Genomic DNA, 23,286 nt, shown 5'->3' with positions numbered 1-23,286 from the left:
GTTCTGATCTGGACGTTACTCTGAAACACCCTGTTCTGATCTATTGTGGACGTTACTCTGAAACACCCTGTTCTGATCTAGATGTTACTCTGAAACACCCTGTTCTGATCTAGATGTTACTCTGAAACACCCTGTTCTGATCTATATGTTAGGTCTGAAACACCCTGTTCTGATCTGATCTGGACGTTACTCTGAAACACCCTGTTTCTGATCTGATCTGGACGTACTCTGAAACACCCTGTTCTAATCTATTGTGGACGTTACTCTGAAACACCATGTTCTGATCTGGACGTTATTCTGAAACACCCTGTTCTGATCTGATCTGGACGTTAATCTGAAATACCCTGTTCTGATCTGGACGTTACTCTGAAACACCCTGTTCTGATCTATTGTGGACGTTACTCCTGAAACACCATGTTCTGATCTGGACGTTATTCTGAAACACCCTGTTCTGATCTGATCTGGACGTAATCTGAAATACCTGTTCTGATCTGGACGTTACTCTGAAACACCCCGTTCTGTTCTGATCTGGATGTTATTCTAAAACACCCTGTTCTGATCTTTTCTGAAACACCCTGTTTTGATCTGATCTACTGTGGACGTTGCTCTGACACTGTCTGTGGTCTCCATAATGAATGATGTCTCTGCTCTCCCCTCCAACCACACAGACTGTCAGGTGGTGAAGGTCCCCCACCTGGTGTTCTTAGTGTTGGGTATGGTGTCTCTCAGTGAGAACCTGTTGGTGGTGGTGGCCGTGGTGCGCAACAAGAACCTCCACTCCCCGATGTACATGTTTATCTGTAGCCTTGCCACGTTCAACACCATCTCCTCCCTCTCCAAGACCTGGGAAACCCTAATGATGGAGTTCAGCGATGTCGGACAACTGGACTCCCGAGGGGACTCCGTCCGGAGGGTTGATGACATCATAGACGCACTGCTCTGCATGTCTTTATCGGCTGCATCTGTAGCTTCCTGGCCATCGCTGTGGACCGCTACGTCACCATCTTCCACGCACTGCGCTACCACAACATCATGACCACGAGGCGAGCCGCCGCCGCCCTGGCGGGGATCTGGGCACTATGCGGCGTCGCCGGGGCGGTCATGGTGGCGTTCTGTGATGCCACGGTCATCAAGATCTTTTTCATCGTGCTCTTCCTTATCTCGCTGCTCCTCATCCTCTTCCTCTACGTCCACATGTTCCTGCTGGCTCGGTCCCACGCCAGGAAGATTGCAGCGCTGCCCGGGAGTGCCATGCCGCACCGCAGCCTCCGGGGGGCGCTCACGCTCACCATGCTATTCGGGGTGTTTGTGGTGTGCTGGGCGCCTTTCTTCCTCCACCTCCTCCTCCTCATGGTGTGTGTAGAGAACCCCTACTGTGAGTGCTACCGCTCTCTGTTCCAGCTGAATTTGGTTCTGCTGATGAGTCACGCCGTGGTCGACCCGGCCATCTACGCCTTCCGCAGCGCAGAGCTACGAAACACCTTCAGGAAGATGCTGCTCTGCTCCGACTCACCACTCTGCTACAAGGTCAAAGCTCTGTTCCACTGAAGGGCTTTGTCTGCACCCTATTCCCTAGATAATGCACAACTTTCCACCAGAGTTTTTGACCCCGTGGGGCTTGGTCAGAGGTAGGGCACTATATGGGGAATAGGGCCTTGGTTAGAGGTATGGCACTATATGGGGAATAGGGCCTTGGTTAGAGGTATGGCACTATATGGGGAATAGGGCCTTGGTTAGAGGTATGGCACTATATGGGGAATAGGGCCTTGGTTAGAGGTATGGCACTATATGGGGAATAGGGCCTTGGTTAGAGGTAGGGCACTATATGGGGAATAGGGCCTTGGTTAAAGGTAGGGCACTATATGGGGAATAGGGCCTTGGTTAAAGGTATGGCACTATATGGGGAATAGGGCCTTGGTTAAAGGTATATACACATATGTATGTATATATATATATATATATATGTATAACTATATACAGAATAGATAAATATTGTATATTATACTATATGTATAACTATATACAGAATAGATAAATACTGTATATTATACTATATGTATAACTATATACAGAATAGATAAATACTGTATATTATACTATATGTATAACTATATACAGAATAGATAAATACTGTATATTATACTATATGTATACTACAGTATGTTCGGAAAGTATTCAGACCCTTCACTTTTTCCACATTTCGTTACGTTACAGCCTTGTTCTAAAATGTATTAAATTATGTTTCCCTCATCAATCTACACACAATACCCCATAATGACATCACAATACCCCATAATGACATCACATTACCCCATAATGACATCACAATACCCCATAATGACATCACAATACCCCATAATGACATCACAATACCCCATAATGACATCACAATACCCCATAATGACATCACAATACCCCATAATGACATCACAATACCCATAATGACATCACAATACCCCATAATGACATCACAATACCCCATAATGACATCACATTACCCCATAATGACATCACAATACCCCATAATGACATCACAATACCCCATAATGACATCACAATACCCCATAATGACATCACAATACCCCATAATGACATCACAATTACCCCATAATGACATCACAATACCCCATAATGACATCACAATACCCCATAATGACATCACAATACCCCATAATGACATCACAATACCCATAATGACATCACATTACCCCATAATGACATCACATTACCCCATAATGACATCACAATACCCCATAATGACATCACAATACCCCATAATGACATCACAATACCCCATAATGACATCACATTACCCCATAATGACATCACATTACCCCATAATGACATCACAATACCCCATAATGACATCACAATACCCCATAATGACATCACAATACCCCATAATGACATCACATTACCCCATAATGACATCACAATACCCCATAATGACATCACAATACCCCATAATGACATCACAATACCCCATAATGACATCACAATACCCCATAATGACATAGCAAAACTGTTTTTTTTAAATGTTTGCACATTTATAACAAATAAAAAAAGAAATCCCTTATTTCAGTAAGTATTCAGACCCTTTGCTATGAGACTTGAAAATGAGCTCAGGTGCATTTGGAAAGCCACACACCTGTCTATATAAGGTCCCATAGTTGACAGTGCATATCAGAGCAAAAAACAGATTGAAGGAATTGTCCGTAGAGATCTGAGACCGGATTGTGTTGAGGCACGTGTCTGGGGGAGGGTACCAAAAAATGTCTGCAGCATTGAAGGTCCCCAAGAACACAATGGCCTCCATCATTCTTCAATGGAAGAAGTTTGGAACCACCAAGATTCTTCCTAGAACTGGCCGCCCGGCCAAACTGAGCAATCAGGGGAGAAGGGCCTTGGTCAGGGAGGTGACCAAGAACCCAATGTCCAGATGGACAACCATCTCTGCAGCACTCCACCAATCAGGTCTTTATGGTAGAGTGGCCAGACGGAAGCCACTCCTCAGTAAAAGGCACATGACAGCCCACTTGGAGTTTGCCGAAAGGCACCTAAAAGACTGTCTGGCTGAATAACCGATTGGCAAACCTACTGCAAATTGAGAAATCATGTGACTAAACGGAACAAAAGGAAGAAGAAACTATACTATGAAACAAAGATAAGTTATATAAAGAATGATAGTAAAACGCTTTGGAACACTTTAAATGACATTTTGGGCAAAAAGGCAAACTCAACTCATTGAATTAGATGGCTCATACATCACAAAATCCACTGATATTGCCAACAACTTGAATTATTTTTAATTGGCAAGATTAGCAAATTTAGTCTTGACCTTCGGCCAAAAGCCGAACCTCCACATTCAAGTAAAACTGACCAAAATATGAAAGACGAGCATTGTAATTTAGAATTCCGTAAAGTGAGTATGGAAGAGGTGAAAAAATTATTGAAAAGCCACCGGGGTCTGACAACTTGGATGGAAAATTACTGAGGATAATAGTGGACGATATTGCCACTTCTATTTTCCACATGTTCAATCTAAGCCTACTAGAAAGTGTGTGCCCTCAGGCCTGGAGGGAAGCTAAAGTCCTTCTGCTTTCCATAGCAAACCACCCTTTACTGGCTCAAATAGCCGACCAATCCGCCTGTTACCAACCCTTAGTAAACGTTTGGGTAAATGTGTGTTTGACCAGATACAATGATATTTTACAGTAAATAAATGAAAAACAGATTTACAGCGTGCTTATAGGGAAGGACATTCAACAAGCACGTCACTTACACAAATGACTGATGATTGGCTGAGAGAACGCCACTTACACAAATGACTGATGATTGGCTGAGAGAACGCTACTTACACAAATGACTGATGATTGGCTGAGAGAACGCCACTTACACAAATGACTGATGATTGGCTGAGAGAAAGTGATGATTAAATATTATGGGAGCTGTTTTGTTAGACTTCAGTGTGGCTTTTGACATTATCGATTATAGTCTAGCTTTACTCTCCCCGCTATATTGTGGATTGTATTTTATTTAATATTTTATTTAACCTTTATTTAACCAGGCCAGTTGAGAACAAGTTCTCATTTACAACTGTGACCTGGCCAAGATGAAGCAAAGCAGTGAGACACATACAACAACACAGAGTTACACATAAAGAAACATACAGTCAAATAACACAATAGAAAAATCTATCTATCTACAGTGTGTGTAAATGAGGAAAGATAAGGGAGGTAAAGGCAATAAACAGGCCATTGTGCCGAAGTAATTAGTTAACACAGTGTCCAAAGAAGGGCCAGAAGTATACAGAATGGTGTCGTCTGCGTAGAGGTGGATCAGAGACTCACCAGCAGCAGGAGCGACATCCTTGATATATACAGAGAAGAGAGTCGGCCCGAGAATTGAACCCTGTGGCACCCCCATAGAGACTGCCAGAGGTCCGGACAACAGGCCCTCCGATTTGACGCACTGAACTCTATCAGAGTAGTAGTTGGTGAACCAGGCTGCTGAGTCTGTCGATGAGGATGTGGGGATTGATAGAGTCGAAAGCCTTGGCCAGGTCGATGAATATGGCTGCACAGTAATGTCACTTATCGATGGCGGTTATGATATCGTTTAGGACCTTGAGAGTGGCTGAGGTACACCCATGTCCAGCTCTGAAACCAGATTGCATAGCGGAGAAGGAATGGTGGGATTCTAAATGGTCGGTTTGTTAACTTGGCTTTCGAAGACCTTAGAAAGACAGGGTAGGATAGATATAGGTCTGTAGCAGTTTGGGTCTAGAGTGTCAACCCTGTTGATGGACAGGCCAGAGATGTTTGAACAATGTAATCTTTGGGGTGAAGCTTGCATTCAATTGCCCGTCCCTGTTGCACACAACAAGCCTCCATTCCCCCTGTCACAAGGGGATTCATGACTGATTTAAGATGAAATCTTCAACCCTGAAAACTGTCTTATTATTCATTGAAGAACATGTGCTCTTTATCACAGAATATTAGGTGAAATACTTTTATATATTTTTTTACCAAGTTACACTCGTTAAAAGAACAACCCGTCTATATAAATGTGGATCACTTATGATCATTCTGTTGCCACTGGCTAAATTCCTTAATGCCTGCTGGTTGTGCTTCACCACCTCAGCCCTACCCCGGCCCACTGTCGTCATAAGGAACCATGAGTAGCAAACCAGTAAAGTTGGATTGGTTATTTATTAAGGACTTGTGGATGGACGTGGTAAAGTTGCTGTGTGGTTCTGCCACAGGGCAGAAATGATAAGCAGGTTGCAGAACATAGAAGGTAAAGGAGATGAGGATACATCTATTAAACCAATAGATCTCAAATAAGGAAAATAAGGAAATCTCAATGTAATGATTAACTAAAGTATACATGAATAGGAAACAAACATCTTAACTTGGAAGCAACAACAAAGACTTACAGAACGCTTCCTACACCACTGAGTATGATAGGGTCAATCTGCACCTATAGCTACACATCTTCCTTTAGACTTTTCCTTTGTCGAATGGCTGGAAGGTCTCAGCATAAATAGTATTTAGTTCAAATGGGTTACCTGTCTCTCTGCCGGACATAATACATTCCTATGGGATTTTCACCCGGCACAGCCAGAAGAGGACTGGCCACCCCTCATAGCCTGGTTCCTCTCTACCCAGTACAGCCAGAAGAGGACTGGCCACCCCTCAGAGCCTGGTTCCTCTCTACCCAGTACAGCCAGAAGAGGACTGGCCACCCCTCAGAGCCTGGTTCCTCTCTACCCAGTACAGCCAGAAGAGGACTGGCCACCCCTCAGAGCCTGGTTCCTCTCTACCCAGTACAGCCAGAAGAGGACTGGCCACCCCTCAGAGCCTGGTTCCTCTCTACCCAGTACAGCCAGAAGAGGACTGGCCACCTCTCAGAGCCTGGTTCCTCTCTACCCAGTACAGCCAGAAGAGGACTGGCAACCCCTCAGAGCCTGGTTCCTCTCTACCCAGTACAGCCAGAAGAGGACTGGCCACCCCTCAGAGCCTGGTTCCTCTCTACCCAGTACAGCCAGAAGAGGACTGGCCACCCCTCAGAGCCTGGTTCCTCTCTACCCAGTACAGCCAGAAGAGGACTGGCCACCCCTCAGAGCCTGGTTCCTCTCTACCCGGCACAGCCAGAAGAGGACTGGCCACCCCTCAGAGCCTGGTTCCTCTCTACCCAGTACAGCCAGAAGAGGACTGGCCACCCCTCAGAGCCTGGTTCCTCTCTACCCAGAACAGCCAGAAGAGGACTGGCCACCCCTCAGAGCCTGGTTCCTCTCTACCCAGTATAGCCAGAAGAGGACTGGCCACCCCTCAGAGCCTGGTTCCTCTCTACCCGGTACAGCCAGAAGAGGACTGGCCACCCCTCATAGCCTGGTTCCTCTCTACCCGGCACAGCCAGAAGTGGACTGGCCACCCCTCATAGCCTGGTTCCTCTCTACCCGGCACAGCCAGAAGAGGACTGGCCACCCCTCATAACCTGGTTCCTCTCTAGGTTTATAATCTCCACCCCTCATACCCTGGTTCCTCTCTAGGTTTATAATCTCCACCCGGCACAGCCAGAAGAGGACTGGCTACCCCTCATACCCTGGTTTCTCTCTAGGTTTATAATCTCCACCAGGCACAGCCAGAAGAGGACTGGCCACTCCTCATACCCTGGTTCTTCTCTAGGTTTATAATCTCCACCCCTCATAGCCTGGTTCCTCTCTAGGTTTCTTCCTAGGTTTTGGCCTTTCTAGAGTTTTTCCTAGCCACTGTGCTTCTACACCTGCATTGCTTGCTGTTTTGGGGGGTTTTAGGCTGAGTTTCTGTACAGCACTTTGAGATATCAACTAATGTAAGAAGGGCTTTATAAATACATTTGATTTGATTTGACCTAAAGTGACGTGTACAGGGCAGGTTTCCTGTAATTTGTCTTAAAATTTACACAAATTATATGCAATGATATAATTATATATCATTACAATCAGTAAACTTCAGGGAACACCAGTATATATATTACTTTTAAGAGTGTTTACATGTGAACTATTGGAACATTTACAAAAAGCAGTAATTTTCACCTTCACCATTTTCTACTAAACGTTTAAAGGATATGTACATATGGCATTTTGGGGCCAGTTTTTTACTAGAGCCCCTCAAACATTTTAAGTCATCATTGGGCTGTATGCACCAATTATGTGTGGAGATATGGCCAAGTGGATCTAGTCCAATATGACCCCCTGCAGCTGAATGGCCGCCATATTGGAAATGGCCGCCAGGGGGTAATGGACTAAATCTGTGATGGCACTATAACCCCCCAAAAAATACTTCTTTAGACATGCCCCAGCTAGGTGTGGAATGTGGTGGCTCTATCAGAAAGTCGACTATTCTTTCCCATAGCTGCTAGACTACGGTCAAAATGACCTCAATATGACCCCCATAAGATCTTCCCAGACAGCACACATACATCTGGCCGACGTCGGCCCGATGCATACATTATACATTGGGCTGATGTAGTATGGAGAGCGTTTGCGCATTGGCAAGATGACGTCACCATTAGATCATATTTGCACTCCAGCCGCTATTTGGTCGACGCACGTCAAAGCTGCTAAGTTATACTGGCAATAATAAAATAAAATAAATATGCTTTACATTTAGCAGACACCAGTTACATTAGTTAGTGCATACATTTATGTACTTTTCTTTTTTCATACTTCAACCCCGTGTGAATGAAACCTACAACCCTGGTATTGCAAGCACCATGCGCTACCAACTGAACTACTACAGGGGACTGTCCCTAGACTAAGTGAATTTGTTTGTGGGTAAAATGAAGAGAGACAATTCAAGTTAATGTCAAGTTTATTAAGCTTTTGCTATACCATCAAGTTGTTAAACGATCTGCAGCACAGAAAAGAGAGAAACGAGGAACAGAGAAACATCACATTGAATATAAGAGAGCGTGTGTAGTTAGTTCCATAAAGACGGACTTAAGGTGTTATTACAGGCTAAGTGCAGTGAATATGTGATGACTATATTTACACAAAAAAAAGGTAACATTTGAGTGTAGTATACCAACTTGGATACTTCCAACATAAAGTGGAACGATCTTGGGTATATTTGGTTCCTATCCGCTGGACTAGAGGTTTGTATCTCTTTCAAAAGAAATGGAAATTCTGACCGAAAGGTTTTAGGCATATTGGGAAGTGCTGTTTTTTACGCAGTTTGCAGAAGAAACCAAATCTCGCGACAAATAAACTACGAATCCCATGATGCCGTGCGCTGTCCGAGGACACGCGGATTCCCCTCGATCTCTGCTGTAAGGTCTTCTACTGACAGGACGGTCATTCTATGTATTTATGGCTCATACAACTACAGAAAACACTTTTGACAGGATCAAAAACCTCTTGAATTTCAATGTATGTATTCCGTTACGTGTCAGCTTTGTCACGTAGTTTTACAACTTCCCGAAAAATGTATATACACAACTACTTTGCCAAGTGTCGGGCTAGCTAACTTAGCTAGTTAGCACAACAACCCCAGTTGTCGTTCTGTCAGAATCAGGCTTCAGCCAGACAACTAACGTTAGCTAACCACATCTAAAACTGGCACGTGTTTCCACAGGGTTGTTCTGGAAGCTTTATAAGTGAAGGAAGTTTTGTCGTCCTCCAGACTCCCCCAATGTCAACCACACAGAAACCTCTGCGTATGTGACAGCTAGCTAGCTATAGAAGGATAACTAGATGTTTTGCAAGTTCTGTAGCTAACCTTTGCACATAGTAACTTGGCTAGCTAGCTACTTAGCGAGCAGACTAGCTACTTACTATAGTTGGTTTGCTTGCTAGCTTTCTATTTGCCTTGTTCGCTATATATCCGAATATGGCTGTGTAGCCAGTAAACTTAGTTAAACCAGAACTTTGGTTGTTTAGCTGAGGATCACCCACAGTAGTGGCTACTGGATTAGTCTGTTGTGGCTATCATTTTATTTGGACGTTTTCATTTCAGGTGTTGGATTAATGGTTGACCTGCTCTAGTTGGAGGTATGTTTTGATACGTTTCTTCACTCTGATTTATAGCGTTCCTAACTTAATATATACTTATCAACATAAATGATTACTCCTGTTGTAATTGATAGTCATTAGTAAACCCTGATGATGATGTGTGCTGTCTGCAGGCTCTGTGGTCAAACGTCTCAGGGAGGAGGAGATGCATCGTGTTCTGTCCCAGGGTGCATTGCGGCAGATGGCCTACGTGCGGTCTGTGGTCGTGGGCCTGTCGGTGTGTGAGGCTCGCCTGGCCGTGTCGGTGTGTATTGTAGGCCGCCTGCCCCCCGGGCCCGGCCAGCGCTGGGTTAGTACCTCAGCCTTTAACAGGGCAGTAGAACAGCCCAAGCTCCGGCCGGAGGACCAGGACCCACCCAGCCATCCCCCCAGCCTGGCTGGAACAGAGCCCGTCTATGGGGCAGACTCCTCCAAGCTGCCTGTGGAGGCCCCACCGGAGGCCCCAGAGATAGACCCTCTGCAGGACAAGTCCATTGGTCTGGTCCAGAGGTTCAAGAAGACCTTCAAGCAGTATGGGAAGGTGATGATACCTGTCCATCTCCTGACCTCCAGCGTCTGGTTCGGGACCTTCTACTATGCTGCTATGCAGTAAGTCACCTGTCTCTGGTCTAATCTCCCTGGGGATTCCATTACTATGGTCTTTTGTTATGAATCATTTAGCTATACATAGAGAATTTAGAAGTGCAGTACCTAACTGGTCTTTTGGCCTGAGGTTAATGGCATTGCTGTTGTGTTCATTGTACTACTACCTAGATACTCAATGGCCAGTTTATTAGGTACACCCATCTAGTACTGTGTCGAACCCCACTTTGCCTCTACAACAGCCTGAATTCTTCGGGGATGGACTAGTAGAGGCCTGTATTATTGTTATTTTCTTCTTCAGCACCTTCAGCCCTACTTCCTGTGTCTATGCGTGACAAGGACCGACGAGTTGTGCGTTCTGAGAAGCCGTTCTGCACACTACTGTTGTACTGCGCCGTTATTTGCCTGTTAGGCCGGTCTGTTAGCTTGCACGGTTCTTGCCATTGCCCTTCGACCTCTCATCAACGAGCTGTTTTCACCCACAGGACTGCTGCTGACTGGATGTTTTTCGCACCGTTCTCAGTAAACCCTAGGACCAGGGGTTCCCAAACTTTTTTTGGCCCTCAACCCTATTTTTATATCTGAAAACTCTCGCGACCACAACCACGTGAAAGAAGAAATGCTGTAATTAACAGCCAAAGTTAACTTTTTTTATTTGGGGCTGTGTCAGTCAATAGAAAACCGTTCTAACAGTTTCTGATTCTCTTCTCAACTCACCATCACATACTTTTAATGTGGGGCTGTGACAGTCAATAGAAAACCGTTCTAACAGTTTCTGATTCTCTTCTCAACTCACCATCACATACTTTTAATGTGGGGCTGTGACAGTCAATTAGTCTGACATAATGTGGGGCTGTGACAGTCAATTAGTCTGACATAATGTGGGACTAGGACAGTCAATTAGTCTGACATAATGTGGGGCTGTGACAGTCAATTAGTCTGACATAATGTGGGGCTGTGACAGTCAATTAGTCTGACATAATGTGGGGCTAGGACAGTCAATTAGTCTGACATAATGTGGGGCTAGGACAGTCAATTAGTCTGACATAATGTGGGGCTAGGACAGTCAATTAGTCTGACATAATGTGGGGCTAGGACAGTCAATTAGTCTGACATAATGTGGGGCTAGGACAGTCAATTAGTCTGACATAATGTGGGGCTAGGACAGTCAATTAGTCTGACATAATGTGGGGCTAGGACAGTCAATTAGTCTGACATAATGTGGGGCTAGGACAGTCAATTAGTCTGACATAATGTGGGGCTGTGACAGTCAATTAGTCTGACATAATGTGGGACTAGGACAGTCAATTAGTCTGACATAATGTGGGGCTGTGACAATCAATTAGTCTGACATAATGTGGGGCTAGGACAGTCAATTAGTCTGACATAATGTGGGGCTAGGACAGTCAATTAGTCTGACATAATGTGGGGCTAGGACAGTCAATTAGTCTGACATAATGTGGGACTAGGACAGTCAATTAGTCTGACATAATGTGGGGCTAGGACAGTCAATTAGTCTGACATAATGTGGGGCTAGGACAGTCAATTAGTCTGACATAATGTTGGGCTAGGACAGTCAATTAGTCTGACATAATGTGGGGCTAGGACAGTCAATTAGTCTAGGATAGTCAATTAGTCTGACATAATGTGGGGCTAGGATAGTCAATTAGTCTAGGACAGTCAATTAGTCTGACATAATGTGGGACTAGGACAATCAATTAGTCTGACATAATGTGGGACTAGGACAGTCAATTAGTCTGACATAATGTGGGACTAGGACAGTCAATTAGTCTGACATAATGTGGGACTAGGACAGTCAATTAGTCTGACATAATGTGGGGCTAGGACAGTCAATTAGTCTGACATAATGTGGGACTAGGACAGTCAATTAGTCTGACATAATGTGGGGCTAGGACAGTCAATTAGTCTGACATAATGTGGGGCTAGGACAGTCAATTAGTCTGACAATGTTGGGCTAGGACAGTCAATTAGTCTGACATAATGTGGGGCTAGGACAGTCAATTAGTCTGACATAATGTGGGGCTAGGACAGTCAATTAGTCTAGGACAGTCAATTAGTCTGACATAATGTGGGACTAGGACAGTCAATTAGTCTGACATATTGTGGGGCTAGGTCAGTCAATTAGTCTGACATAATGTGGGACTAGGACAGTCAATTAGTCTGACATAATGTGGGGCTAGGACAGTCAATTAGTCTGACATAATGTGGGGCTAGGACAGTCAATTAGTCTGACATAATGTGGGGCTAGGACAGTCAATTAGTCTGACATAATGTGGGGCTAGGACAGTCAATTAGTCTGACATAATGTGGGGCTAGGACAGTCAATTAGTCTGACATAATGTGGGGCTGTGACAGTCAAATAGTCTAGGACAGTCAATTAGTCTGACATAATGTGGGGCTAGGACAGTCAATTAGTCTGACATAATGTGGGACTAGGACAGTCAATTAGTCTGACATAATGTGGGGCTAGGACAGTCAATTAGTCTGACATAATGTGGGGCTAGGACAGTCAATTAGTCTGACAATGTTGGGCTAGGACAGTCAATTAGTCTGACATAATGTGGGGCTAGGACAGTCAATTAGTCTAGGACAGTCAATTAGTCTGACATAATGTGGGACTAGGACAGTCAATTAGTCTGACATATTGTGGGGCTAGGTCAGTCAATTAGTCTGACATAATGTGGGACTAGGACAGTCAATTAGTCTGACATAATGTGGGGCTAGGACAGTCAATTAGTCTGACATAATGTGGGGCTAGGACAGTCAATTAGTCTGACATAATGTGGGGCTAGGACAGTCAATTAGTCTGACATAATGTGGGGCTAGGACAGTCAATTAGTCTGACATAATGTGGGGCTAGGACAGTCAATTAGTCTGACATAATGTGGGGCTGTGACAGTCAAATAGTCTAGGACAGTCAATTAGTCTGACATAATGTGGGGCTAGGACAGTCAATTAGTCTAGGACAGTCAATTAGTCTGACATAATGTATCTCATCACCACTAATGAGATGGGTGTGCTAGTCAGGGGGCGTGGTCGACAGTGTGCATCATCTAATGAGATGGGTGTGCTAGTCAGGGGGTGTGGTCGACAGTGTGCATCATCTAATGAGATGGGTGTGCTAGTCAGGAAGCGTGGTCGACAGTGTGCACGTCATCTCTGCTGTCACATCCAACCTGGATCGATATTTGGTTTTAATGCAAGACGAGAGCACTGAAACCAGCTTCACACAGAGATGAGCTGACGAAGGGTACCATGAGTTTTATGGTGCTTTCATGACAACAGGGAACTCCAAAAAATGAAATATGAGCTGAAATCATGACATCGGTGATCTTCAGGTCAGAGAAAGTGGCCCGAGTTCCAGAGGTGGAATTCTGAGTTAGGTGCCCGTTTTAAAAAAGATTTCTCCCAGTCAGAGCTAGTTTTTCCCCGAGTTCAAAGTAGTCTTAAACGCACTGAAGTCAGAAGTTGGAGATTTCCCAGTTCCCGAGTTGTTTTGAACGCAGCATTAATGCTCAGAGGGCAGGATATTATGCCCCTTTGAGCCAGGAACCAAAACTCCTCCGTAGTGACCCGTAAATGCATTTTGGTCACATGACCGCTCCATCAGCTGTTTGCTTTCACTTACCGGCATGTCAACTGAGCCAGAGTCAAACGGATAGGGAAGTAGTTCCCATGGTGCTCTTCCAAGCGTTGGAGGTGAGCAGTCATCACTGGTGTGGGACACGTCCTGATGCTGTTTGCTGATAGAAACAGGCACAATGGAGGGGGCACGGTTCTCTTTTGAAAGACTCTCTCCAATAATAATGACTTCCTCTGAATCGACTGATCGGGTCACTAATCTGTAGCATGTTTTTGTATCCCCCCTGCATGCTTGTGTTCAGGTTCCCAAATATGTCTGTTACAGGCAAGGAGACACTTTCTTTTCATCACACAGAAAGTCAAACAAAGATTAATTTTATATTTTGTTCAGGGGCAGAACAACAGATTTTTACCTTATCAGCATGGGGATTCCATCTAGCAACCTTTCGGTTACTGGCCCAACACTCTAACTACTATGCTGTGGAAATGATCTCAAATGAGTGCAGGAAATGCAGAAAATGATTTTAGGTGGAAGTTGAATTGAACAGTATAAACCAATCAGAATGGAGAAAGACCCATTGAAATCATTTAGAATGTGTTGCCACCCTAAGGTCACTGCTAATAAAGCACATGTAGAACCTTTATTAATCAAAAACATAAAATACTGTAAAAATGTCAAATTTAAAAAATAAAATAAATACGATGTTTTGGTCTTATCGCCCAGCCCTAGATAAAACTGCACATTTTTAGTGGCATTTTATTGTCCCCCAGCACAAGGTGCACCTGCGTAATGATCATGCTGTTTAATCAGCTTCTTTATATGCCACACCTGTCCAGGTGGATGGATTATCTTGGTAAAGGAGAGATGCTCACTAACAGAGATGTAAACAAATGTGAGCACAACATTTTTGAGAAATCAGCTTTTATGGAACATTTCTGGGATCTTTTATTTCAGCTCATGAAAAATGGGACCCTTTACATGTTTATTTTTGTTCGGTGTAGTTCGGGTAGTTACCTGCTGCGGTATATCTCAGAGCATAAGCTGGGGAGTCTGAGTCGGTCAGTTTCCTCTCTAGCTATAGCGTACATTGTTTGTTTAACAGTGTTATCTGACAAAGGTATTGATGTGAGTTTCTGTGCCTCTACCACACATTGTTTTCACCATATCTGCAATAGTGTGTAGTTTCATAGTGTAGCTAGTCATTCACCTTGGGAATGATTCAATAGTGTGTAGCTAGTCATTCACCATGGGAATGATTCATAGTGTGTAGTTTCATAGTGTAGCTAGTCATTCACCTTGGGAATGATTCAATAGTGTGTAGTTTCATAGTGTAGCTAGTCATTCACCTTGGGAATGATTCAATAGTGTGTAGCTAGTCATTCACCATGGGAATGATTCATAGTGTGTAGTTTCATAGTGTAGCAAGTCATTCACCATGGGAATGATTCATAGTGTGTAGTTTCATAGTGTAGCTAGTCATTCACCTTGGGAATGATTCATAGTGTGTAGTTTCATAGTGTAGCTAGTCATTCACCTTGGGAATGATTCATAGTGTGTAGTTTCATAGTGTAGCTAGTCATTCACCTTGGGAATGATTCATAGTGTGTAGCTAGTCATTCACCTTGGGAATGATTCAATAGTGTGTAGCTAGTCATTCACCATGGGAATGATTCAATAGTGTGTAGCTAGTCATTCACCTTGGGAATGATTCATAGTGTGTGGTTTCATAGTGTAGCTAGTCATTCACCATGGGAATTATTCATAGTGTGTAGTTTCATAGTGTAGCTAGTCATTCACCATGGGAATGATTCAATAGTGTGTAGCTAGTCATTCACCTTGGGAATGATTCAATAGTGTGTGGTTTCATTGTGTAGCTAGTCATTCACCGTAGGAATGTTTCATAGTGTAGCTAGTCATTCACCGTAGGAATGTTTCATAGTGTAGCTAGTCATTCACCGTAGGAATGTTTCATAGTGTAGCTAGTCATTCACCGTAGGAATGTTTCATAGTGTGTAGTTTCATAGTGTAGCTAGTCATTCACCATGGGAATTATTCATAGTGTGTAGTTTCATAGTGTAGCAAGTCATTCACCATGGGAATGATTCAATAGTGTGTAGCTAGTCGTTCACCATGGGAATGATTCAATAGTGTGTGGTTTCATAGTGAAGCTAGTCATTCACCGTAGGAATGTTTCATAGTGTAGCTAGTCATTCACCATGGGAATGATTCATAGTGTGTAGTTTCATAGTGTAGCTAGTCATTCACCTTGGGAATGATTCAATAGTGTGTAGTTTCATAGTGTAGCTAGTCATTCACCTTGGGAATGATTCAATAGTGTGTAGCTAGTCATTCACCATGGGAATGTTTCAATAGTGTGTGGTTTCATAGTGTAGCTAGTCATTCACCATGGGAATGATTCAATAGTGTGTGGTTATATATTACACAGTATCTGGCCTGAGTTAACCTGTATATATTACACAGTATCTGGCCTGAGTTAACCTGTATATATTACACAGTATCTGGCCTGAGTTAACCTGTATATATTACACAGTATCTGGCCTGAGTTAACCTGTATATATTACACAGTATCTGGCCTGAGTTAACCTGTATATATTACACAGGGGAGTGAATGTGGTGCCTTTTCTGGAGTTCATTGGTTTACCAGAGAAGATCGTTGGTCTGCTGAATCACTCTTCTGGCGGCTATGCCCTTACTGCCTACGCCATGTACAAGGTAATACTACTCCCTGTCTACTCCATGTACAAGGTAATACTACTCCCTGTCTACTCCATGTACAAGGTAATACTACTCCCTGTCTACTCCATGTACAAGGTAATACTACTCCCTGTCAACTCCATGTACAAGGTAATACTCCCTGTCAACTCCATGTACAAGGTAATACTCCCTGTCTACTCCATGTACAAGGTAATACTCCCTGCCTACTCCATGTACAAGGTAAGAATACTCCCTGCCTACTCCATGTACAAGGTAATACTCCCTGTCTACTCCATGTACAAGGTTAGAATACTCCCTGCCATGTACAAGGTAAGAATACTCCCTGCCTACTCCATGTACAAGGTAAGAATACTCCCTGTCATGTACAAGGTTAGAATACTCCCTGTCATGTACAAGGTTAGAATACTCCCTGTCTACTCCATGTACAAGGTAAGAATACTCCCTGTCTACTCCATGTACAAGGTAATACTCCCTGTCTACTCCATGTACAAGGTAATACTCCCTGTCTACTCCATGTACAAGGTTAGAATACTCCCTGCCATGTACAAGGTAAGAATACTCCCTGCCTACTCCATGTACAAGGTAAGAATACTCCCTGTCATGTACAAGGTTAGAATACTCCCTGTCTACTCCATGTACAAGGTAAGAATACTCCCTGCCTACTCCATGTACAAGGTAATACTCCCCGTCTACTCCATGTACAAGGTAATACTCCCTGTCTACTCCATGTACAAGGTAATACTCCCTGCCTACTCCATGTACAAGGTAAGAATACTCCCTGTCTACTCCATGTACAAGGTAATACTCCCTGCCTACTCCATGTACAAGGTAATACTCCCTGCCTACTCCATGTACAAGGTAATACTCCCTGCCTACTCCATGTACAAGGTAAGAATACTCCCTGCCTACTCCATGTACAAGGTTAGAATACTCCCTGTCTACTCCATGTACAAGGTTAGAATACTCCCTGCCTACTCCATGTACAAGGTAATACTCCCTGTCTACTCCATGTACAAGGTTCGAATACTCCCTGCCTACTCCATGTACAAGGTTAGAATACTCCCTGTCTACTCCATGTACAAGGTTAGAATACTCCCTGTCTACTCCATGTACAAGGTTAGAATACTCCCTGTCTACTCCATGTACAAGGTAAGAATACTCCCTGTCTACTCCATGTACAAGGTAATACTCCCTGCCTACTCCATGTACAAGGTAATACTCCCTGCCTACTCCATGTACAAGGTAATACTCCCTGCCTACTCCATGTACAAGGTAAGAATACTCCCTGCCTACTCCATGTACAAGGTTAGAATACTCCCTGTCTACTCCATGTACAAGGTTAGAATACTCCCTGCCTACTCCATGTACAAGGTAATACTCCCTGTCTACTCCATGTACAAGGTTAGAATACTCCCTGCCTACTCCATGTACAAGGTTAGAATACTCCCTGTCTACTCCATGTACAAGGTTAGAATACTCCCTGTCTACTCCATGTACAAGGTTAGAATACTCCCTGTCTACTCCATGTACAAGGTTAGAATACTCCCTGTCTACTCCATGTACAAGGTAAGAATACTCCCTGCCTACTCCATGTACAAGGTTAGAATACTCCCTGCCTACTCCATGTACAAGGTTAGAATACTCCCTGTCTACTCCATGTACAAGGTTAGAATACTCCCTGCCTACTCCATGTACAAGGTTAGAATACTCCGTCTACTCCATGTACAAGGTAAGAATACTCCGTCTACTCCATGTACAAGGTAAGAATACTCCCTGCCTACTCCATGTACAAGGTTAGAATACTCCCTGCCTACTCCATGTACAAGGTAAGAATACTCCCTGCCTACTCCATGTACAAGGTAAGAATACTCCCTGCCTACTCCATGTACAAGGTTAGAATACTCCCTGCCTACTCCATGTACAAGGTTAGAATACTCCCTGCCTAATCCATGTACAAGGTTAGAATACTCCCTGCCTACTCCATGTACAAGGTTAGAATACTCCCTGTCTACTCCATGTACAAGGTTAGAATACTCCCTGTCTACTCCATGTACAAGGTAAGAATACTCCCTGTCTACTCCATGTACAAGGTTAGAATACTCCCTGTCTACTCAATGTACAAGGTTAGAATACTCCCTGTCTACTCCATGTACAAGGTTAGAATACTCCCTGTCTACTCCATGTACAAGGTTAGAATACTCCCTGTCTACTCCATGTACAAGGTAAGAATACTCCCTGTCTACTCCATGTACAAGGTAAGAATACTCCCTGCCTACTCCATGTACAAGGTAAGAATACTCCCTGCCTACTCCATATACAAGGTTAGAATACTCCCTGTCTACTCCATGTACAAGGTTAGAATACTCCGTCTACTCCATGTACAAGGTAAGAATACTCCCTGCCTACTCCATGTACAAGGTAAGAATACTCCCTGCCTACTCCATGTACAAGGTTAGAATACTCCGTCTACTCCATGTACAAGGTTAGAATACTCCGTCTACTCCATGTACAAGGTTAGAATACTCCCTGTCTACTCCATGTACAAGGTAAGAATACTCCCTGCCTACTCCATGTACAAGGTTAGAATACTCCCTGCCTACTCCATGTACAAGGTTAGAATACTCCCTGCCTACTCCATGTACAAGGTTAGAATACTCCCTGCCTACTCCATGTACAAGGTTAGAATACTCCCTGCCTACTCCATGTACAAGGTTAGAATACTCCCTGCCTACTCCATGTACAAGGTTAGAATACTCCCTGCCTACTCCATGTACAAGGTTAGAATACTCCCTGCCTACTCCATGTACAAGGTTAGAATACTCCCTGTCTACTCCATGTACAAGGTTAGAATACTCCCTGTCTACTCCATGTACAAGGTTAGAATACTCCCTGCCTACTCCATGTACAAGGTTAGAATACTCCCTGCCTACTCCATGTACAAGGTTAGAATACTCCCTGCCTACTCCATGTACAAGGTTAGAATACTCCCTGTCTACTCCATGTACAAGGTTAGAATACTCCCTGTCTACTCCATGTACAAGGTTAGAATACTCCCTGTCTACTCCATGTACAAGGTTAGAATACTCCCTGCCTACTCCATGTACAAGGTTAGAATACTCCCTGTCTACTCCATGTACAAGGTTAGAATACTCCCTGTCCCTGTCCATGTCAGGACTACCTGACATGATGACTCCTTGCTGTCCCCAGTCTACCTGGCCATGCTGCTGCTCCAGTTTCAACTTCCACCTGACTGTGCTGCTGCTCCAGTTTCAACTGTTCTGCCTTATTATTATTCGACCATGCTGGTCATTTATGAACATTGAACATCTTGACCATGTTCTGTTATAATCTCCACCCGGCACAGCCAGAAGAGGACTGGCCACCCCACATAGCCTGGTTCCTCTCTAGGTTTCTTCCTAGGTATTGGCCTTTCTAGGGAGTTTTTCCTAGCCACCGTGCTTCTCCACCTGCATTGCTTGCTGTTTGGGGTTTTAGGCTGGGTTTCTGTACAGCACTTTGAGATATCAGCTGATGTACGAAGGGCTATATAAATAAATTTGATTTGATTTGATTTGTCTACTCCATGTACAAGGTTAGAATACTCCCTGCCTACTCCATGTACAAGGTTAGAATAATATATAATTATATCATTGCATATAATTTGTGTACATTTTATATAATTTGTGTAAATTTGAAGACAAATGATAGGAAACCTGCCCTGTACACGTCACTTTAGGTCAAATCAAATTGATTTGTCAAGCCCTTCGTACATCAGCTGATATCTCAAAGTGCTGTACAGAAACCCAGCCTAAAACCCCAAACAGCAAGCAATGCAGGTGTAGAAGCACGGTGGCTAGGAAAAACTCCCTAGAAAGGCCAAAACCTAGGAAGAAACCTAGAGGAACCAGGCTATGTGGGGTGGCCAGTCCTCTTCTGGCTGTGCCGGGTGGAGATTATAAACCTAGAGAGGAACCAGGCTATGTGGGGTGGCCAGTCCTCTTCTGGCTGTGCCGGGTGGAGATTATAAACCTAGAGAGGAACCAGGCTATGAGGGGTGGCCAGTCCTCTTCTGGCTGTGCCGGGTGGAGATTATAAACCTAGAGAGGAACCAGGCTATGAGGGGTGGCCAGACCTCTTCTGGCTGTGCCGGGTGGAGATTATAACAGAACATGGCCATGTTGTTCAAATGTTCATAAATGACCAGCATGGTCAAATAAAAATGAGAGTGAGAATACTCACTGACTATGACTTGTACAGGGTAAGAATACTCACTGACTATGACTTGGACAGGGTAAGAATACTCACTATGACTTGTACAGGGTAAGAATACTCACTATGACTTGTACAAGGTAGGAATACTCACTATGACTTGTACAAGGTAAGAATACTCACTATGACTTGTACAGGGTAAGAATACTCACTATGACTTGTACAGGGTAAGAATACTCACTATGACTTGTACAGGGTAAGAATACTCACTATGACTTGTACAGGATAAGAATACTCACTGACTATGACTTGTACAGGGTAAGAATACTCACTGACTATGACTTGTACAGGGTAAGAATACTCACTGACTATGACTTGTACAGGGTAAGAATACTCACTATGACTTGTACAGGGTAAGAATACTCACTATGACTTGTACAGGGTAAGAATACTCACTATGACTTGTACAGGGTAAGAATACTCACTATGACTTGTACAAGGATATGTGCATACGACGCCCTGTTCAGGGTAAGCAGAAATACTCAGATTGCAACATCAGCTTCAATTCACTTGTTCTACTGAACTTAGTGGCTTTCTTTATCCTGATTTCCTTCAGATTGCAACACCCGCCAGATACACGGTGACTCTGGGTGGGACGTCCTTCTCAGTGCAGTACCTCCGTAAACACGGCTACTTCTCCACCCCTCCGCCCGTCAAAGACTACCTGCAGGACCGGATGGAAGAGACCAGGGAGAAACTCACAGAGAAAATGGAGGAAACTAAGGAACTGTTCTCTGAAAAAATGGAGGAAACCAAAGAACTACTCTCGGGGAAAATGGAAGATACGAAAGAACGATTGTCTGGTATTTCTGAAAAGATGGAGGAGACGAAAGAACGTTTCTCTGGAAAGATGGAGGAGACGAAAGAACGTTTCTCTGGAAAGATGGAGGAGACGAAAGAACGTTTCTCTGGAAAGATGGAGGAGACGAAAGAACGTTTCTCTGGAAAGATGGGGGAGACGAAAGAACGTTTCTCTGGGAAGATGGAGGAGACGAAAGAACGTTTCTCTGGAAAGATGGGGGAGACGAAAGACATGTTCTCTGATAAACTACAGGAAGCCAAAGACGAAGTGTCTTACCGAAAGAAGCTCGATTAGTCTTGTTTACAAGTGGTTGTGAATAAACACATGTTTGGTGTCTTCAATGTGGTTGGGGTCAAAGACAGAATTAAGGCACATATTATGAACCTATTGTTGAGAGACGAATGAGTCCAGACATTACTGTTCTTCTGCAATTTCTGACTGCCCCAGCTAGTACCATTATACCTGCTATAAGGAGGAGGCTGGTGGGATTTCTCAGTTGTATTAGAATACACTGAGGAGCATTATGAATTCTGGGTATGAAAAATACAATTCCTGTTTAATTCATCAAAGCCTCATGGAGACTGTAACTGCTCGTCTTTCAGCGTTTTAAATCACGTTTTCTAATGTCTTTTTATCCAATACCCAAAGTTTAATATATTGTATTATGTTTGTGTTCCTACTACCTAATGTCTGATCAACTGAAAGTTGTGCATTTAATAGGAAGTGTGATTACAGAAGTCGTTTGATTGATTCCTTAAAGGGATACTTCTGGATGTTGGCAATGCAGCCCTTTATCTACTTCCACAGTCTGATGAACTCATGGACAAAATCCAGAAGTATCCCTTTAAGTTGCTCTGTGGATATTACAGAATTATTCAGCTAAAATGCAATAAAATGAAAACCACAGTCTGAACAGAAGGGTGTTGGGTACTGTAGTACCAGTTATTGGACTGTACTGTTAATGTCATGTCTGGTATGATCACAATTTGCAATAAAGCAGAATATTGAGCTTCTAAACATCGTTCCGTTTCCTGTCTTCATTCCATGTTCTGAGTACTGTACTTAACTATGGAACGGTTCACTCCCAAAATCATGTAGGGAATTGAAAGCCCAACAACTGATTACCAGCAGCATTGATAAAGGCTGAAGCTGTCGCTTTCAAGGAGAGAGACACTAATTCGGACGCTTATTAGAAGTCCTGCTACGACCTCCCAACGAGCTGTCAAACAGTCGAGACGTCAATACCGGACAAAGATTGAATTATACCATGCTGGCTCTGACGCTCGTCGGATGTGGCAGGGCTTACAAACTATCACAGATTACAGAGGGAAACAGAGCCACGGGCCTACCAGAAGAGCTAAATTCGCATCGAGGAAAGCCATACTGAACCATACATGAGAGCACCAGCTGTTCCGGACGACTGTATGATCTTGCTCACCATAGGCAATGTGAGTAAGACTTTTGAACAGGTTAACATTCACAAGGCCACGCTAACATCTGGCAAGTGTCAATGCTGTTCATTTACTATAACTCAGCATTCAACACCATAGTGGCCAAGCTCATAACTAAGCTCAGGACCCTGGGACTGAACACAGGAATAGAACAGGGGGAAGCAGGAATAGAACAGGAGAAAGCAGGAATAGAACAGGGGGAAGCAGGAATAGAACAGGAGAAAGCAGGAATAGAACAGGAGAAAGCAGGAATAGAACAGGGGAAAGCAGGAATAGAACAGGAGAA

The 23,286-nt window shown here is 43.7% G+C and overlaps 1 protein-coding gene and 1 pseudogene across 4 annotated transcripts; both read left to right on the top strand.

Annotated features, from left to right (window-relative positions):
- Window positions 1-489: 489 nt before the first annotated feature.
- On the top strand, window positions 490-1,730 carry LOC109877130 (adrenocorticotropic hormone receptor-like; annotated as a pseudogene).
- Window positions 1,731-8,772: 7,042 nt separating this feature from the next.
- LOC109877128 (uncharacterized protein C18orf19 homolog B-like) lies at window positions 8,773-22,570 on the top strand. 4 transcript variants are annotated; one of them, XM_031817156.1, is made up of 6 exons: window positions 8,773-8,914; window positions 9,501-9,535; window positions 9,670-10,144; window positions 16,364-16,475; window positions 21,304-21,564; window positions 21,598-22,570. In XM_031817156.1, the coding sequence occupies exons 3-6, from the start codon at window positions 9,702-9,704 to the stop codon at window positions 21,841-21,843; spliced, it is 1,062 nt and encodes a 353-aa protein (XP_031673016.1). In that variant the 5' UTR covers window positions 8,773-8,914; window positions 9,501-9,535; window positions 9,670-9,701; the 3' UTR covers window positions 21,844-22,570. The 4 variants fall into 4 exon arrangements, with proteins under 4 accessions (XP_031673016.1, XP_031673015.1, XP_031673017.1 ...); XM_031817155.1 differs by having other exon boundaries at window positions 8,774-8,914; window positions 21,304-22,570; XM_031817157.1 differs by having other exon boundaries at window positions 8,780-8,814; window positions 21,304-22,570.
- The last annotated feature ends 716 nt before the right edge of the window (window positions 22,571-23,286 follow it).

The sequence above is a fragment of the Oncorhynchus kisutch genome, unplaced genomic scaffold, assembly GCF_002021735.2.
Source record: "Oncorhynchus kisutch isolate 150728-3 unplaced genomic scaffold, Okis_V2 scaffold947, whole genome shotgun sequence".
In the NCBI taxonomy this organism is placed as follows: Eukaryota; Metazoa; Chordata; class Actinopteri; order Salmoniformes; family Salmonidae; genus Oncorhynchus; species Oncorhynchus kisutch.
The sequence above is the reverse complement of the archived record's forward strand: the minus strand, read 5'-3'. Positions and strand labels throughout refer to the sequence as shown.

Bases quoted from the DNA above. Each gene is read 5' to 3' on its own strand.
- LOC109877128 (XM_031817155.1), top strand. From the start codon at position 9,702: ATGCATCGTGTTCTGTCCCAGGGTGCATTGCGGCAGATGGCCTACGTG. The intron at 10,145-16,363 runs GTAAGTCACCTG...TATATTACACAG, and splicing joins TTCTACTATGCTGCTATGCA to GGGAGTGAATGTGGTGCCTT. The intron at 16,476-21,303 runs GTAATACTACTC...GATTTCCTTCAG, and splicing joins CTGCCTACGCCATGTACAAG to ATTGCAACACCCGCCAGATA.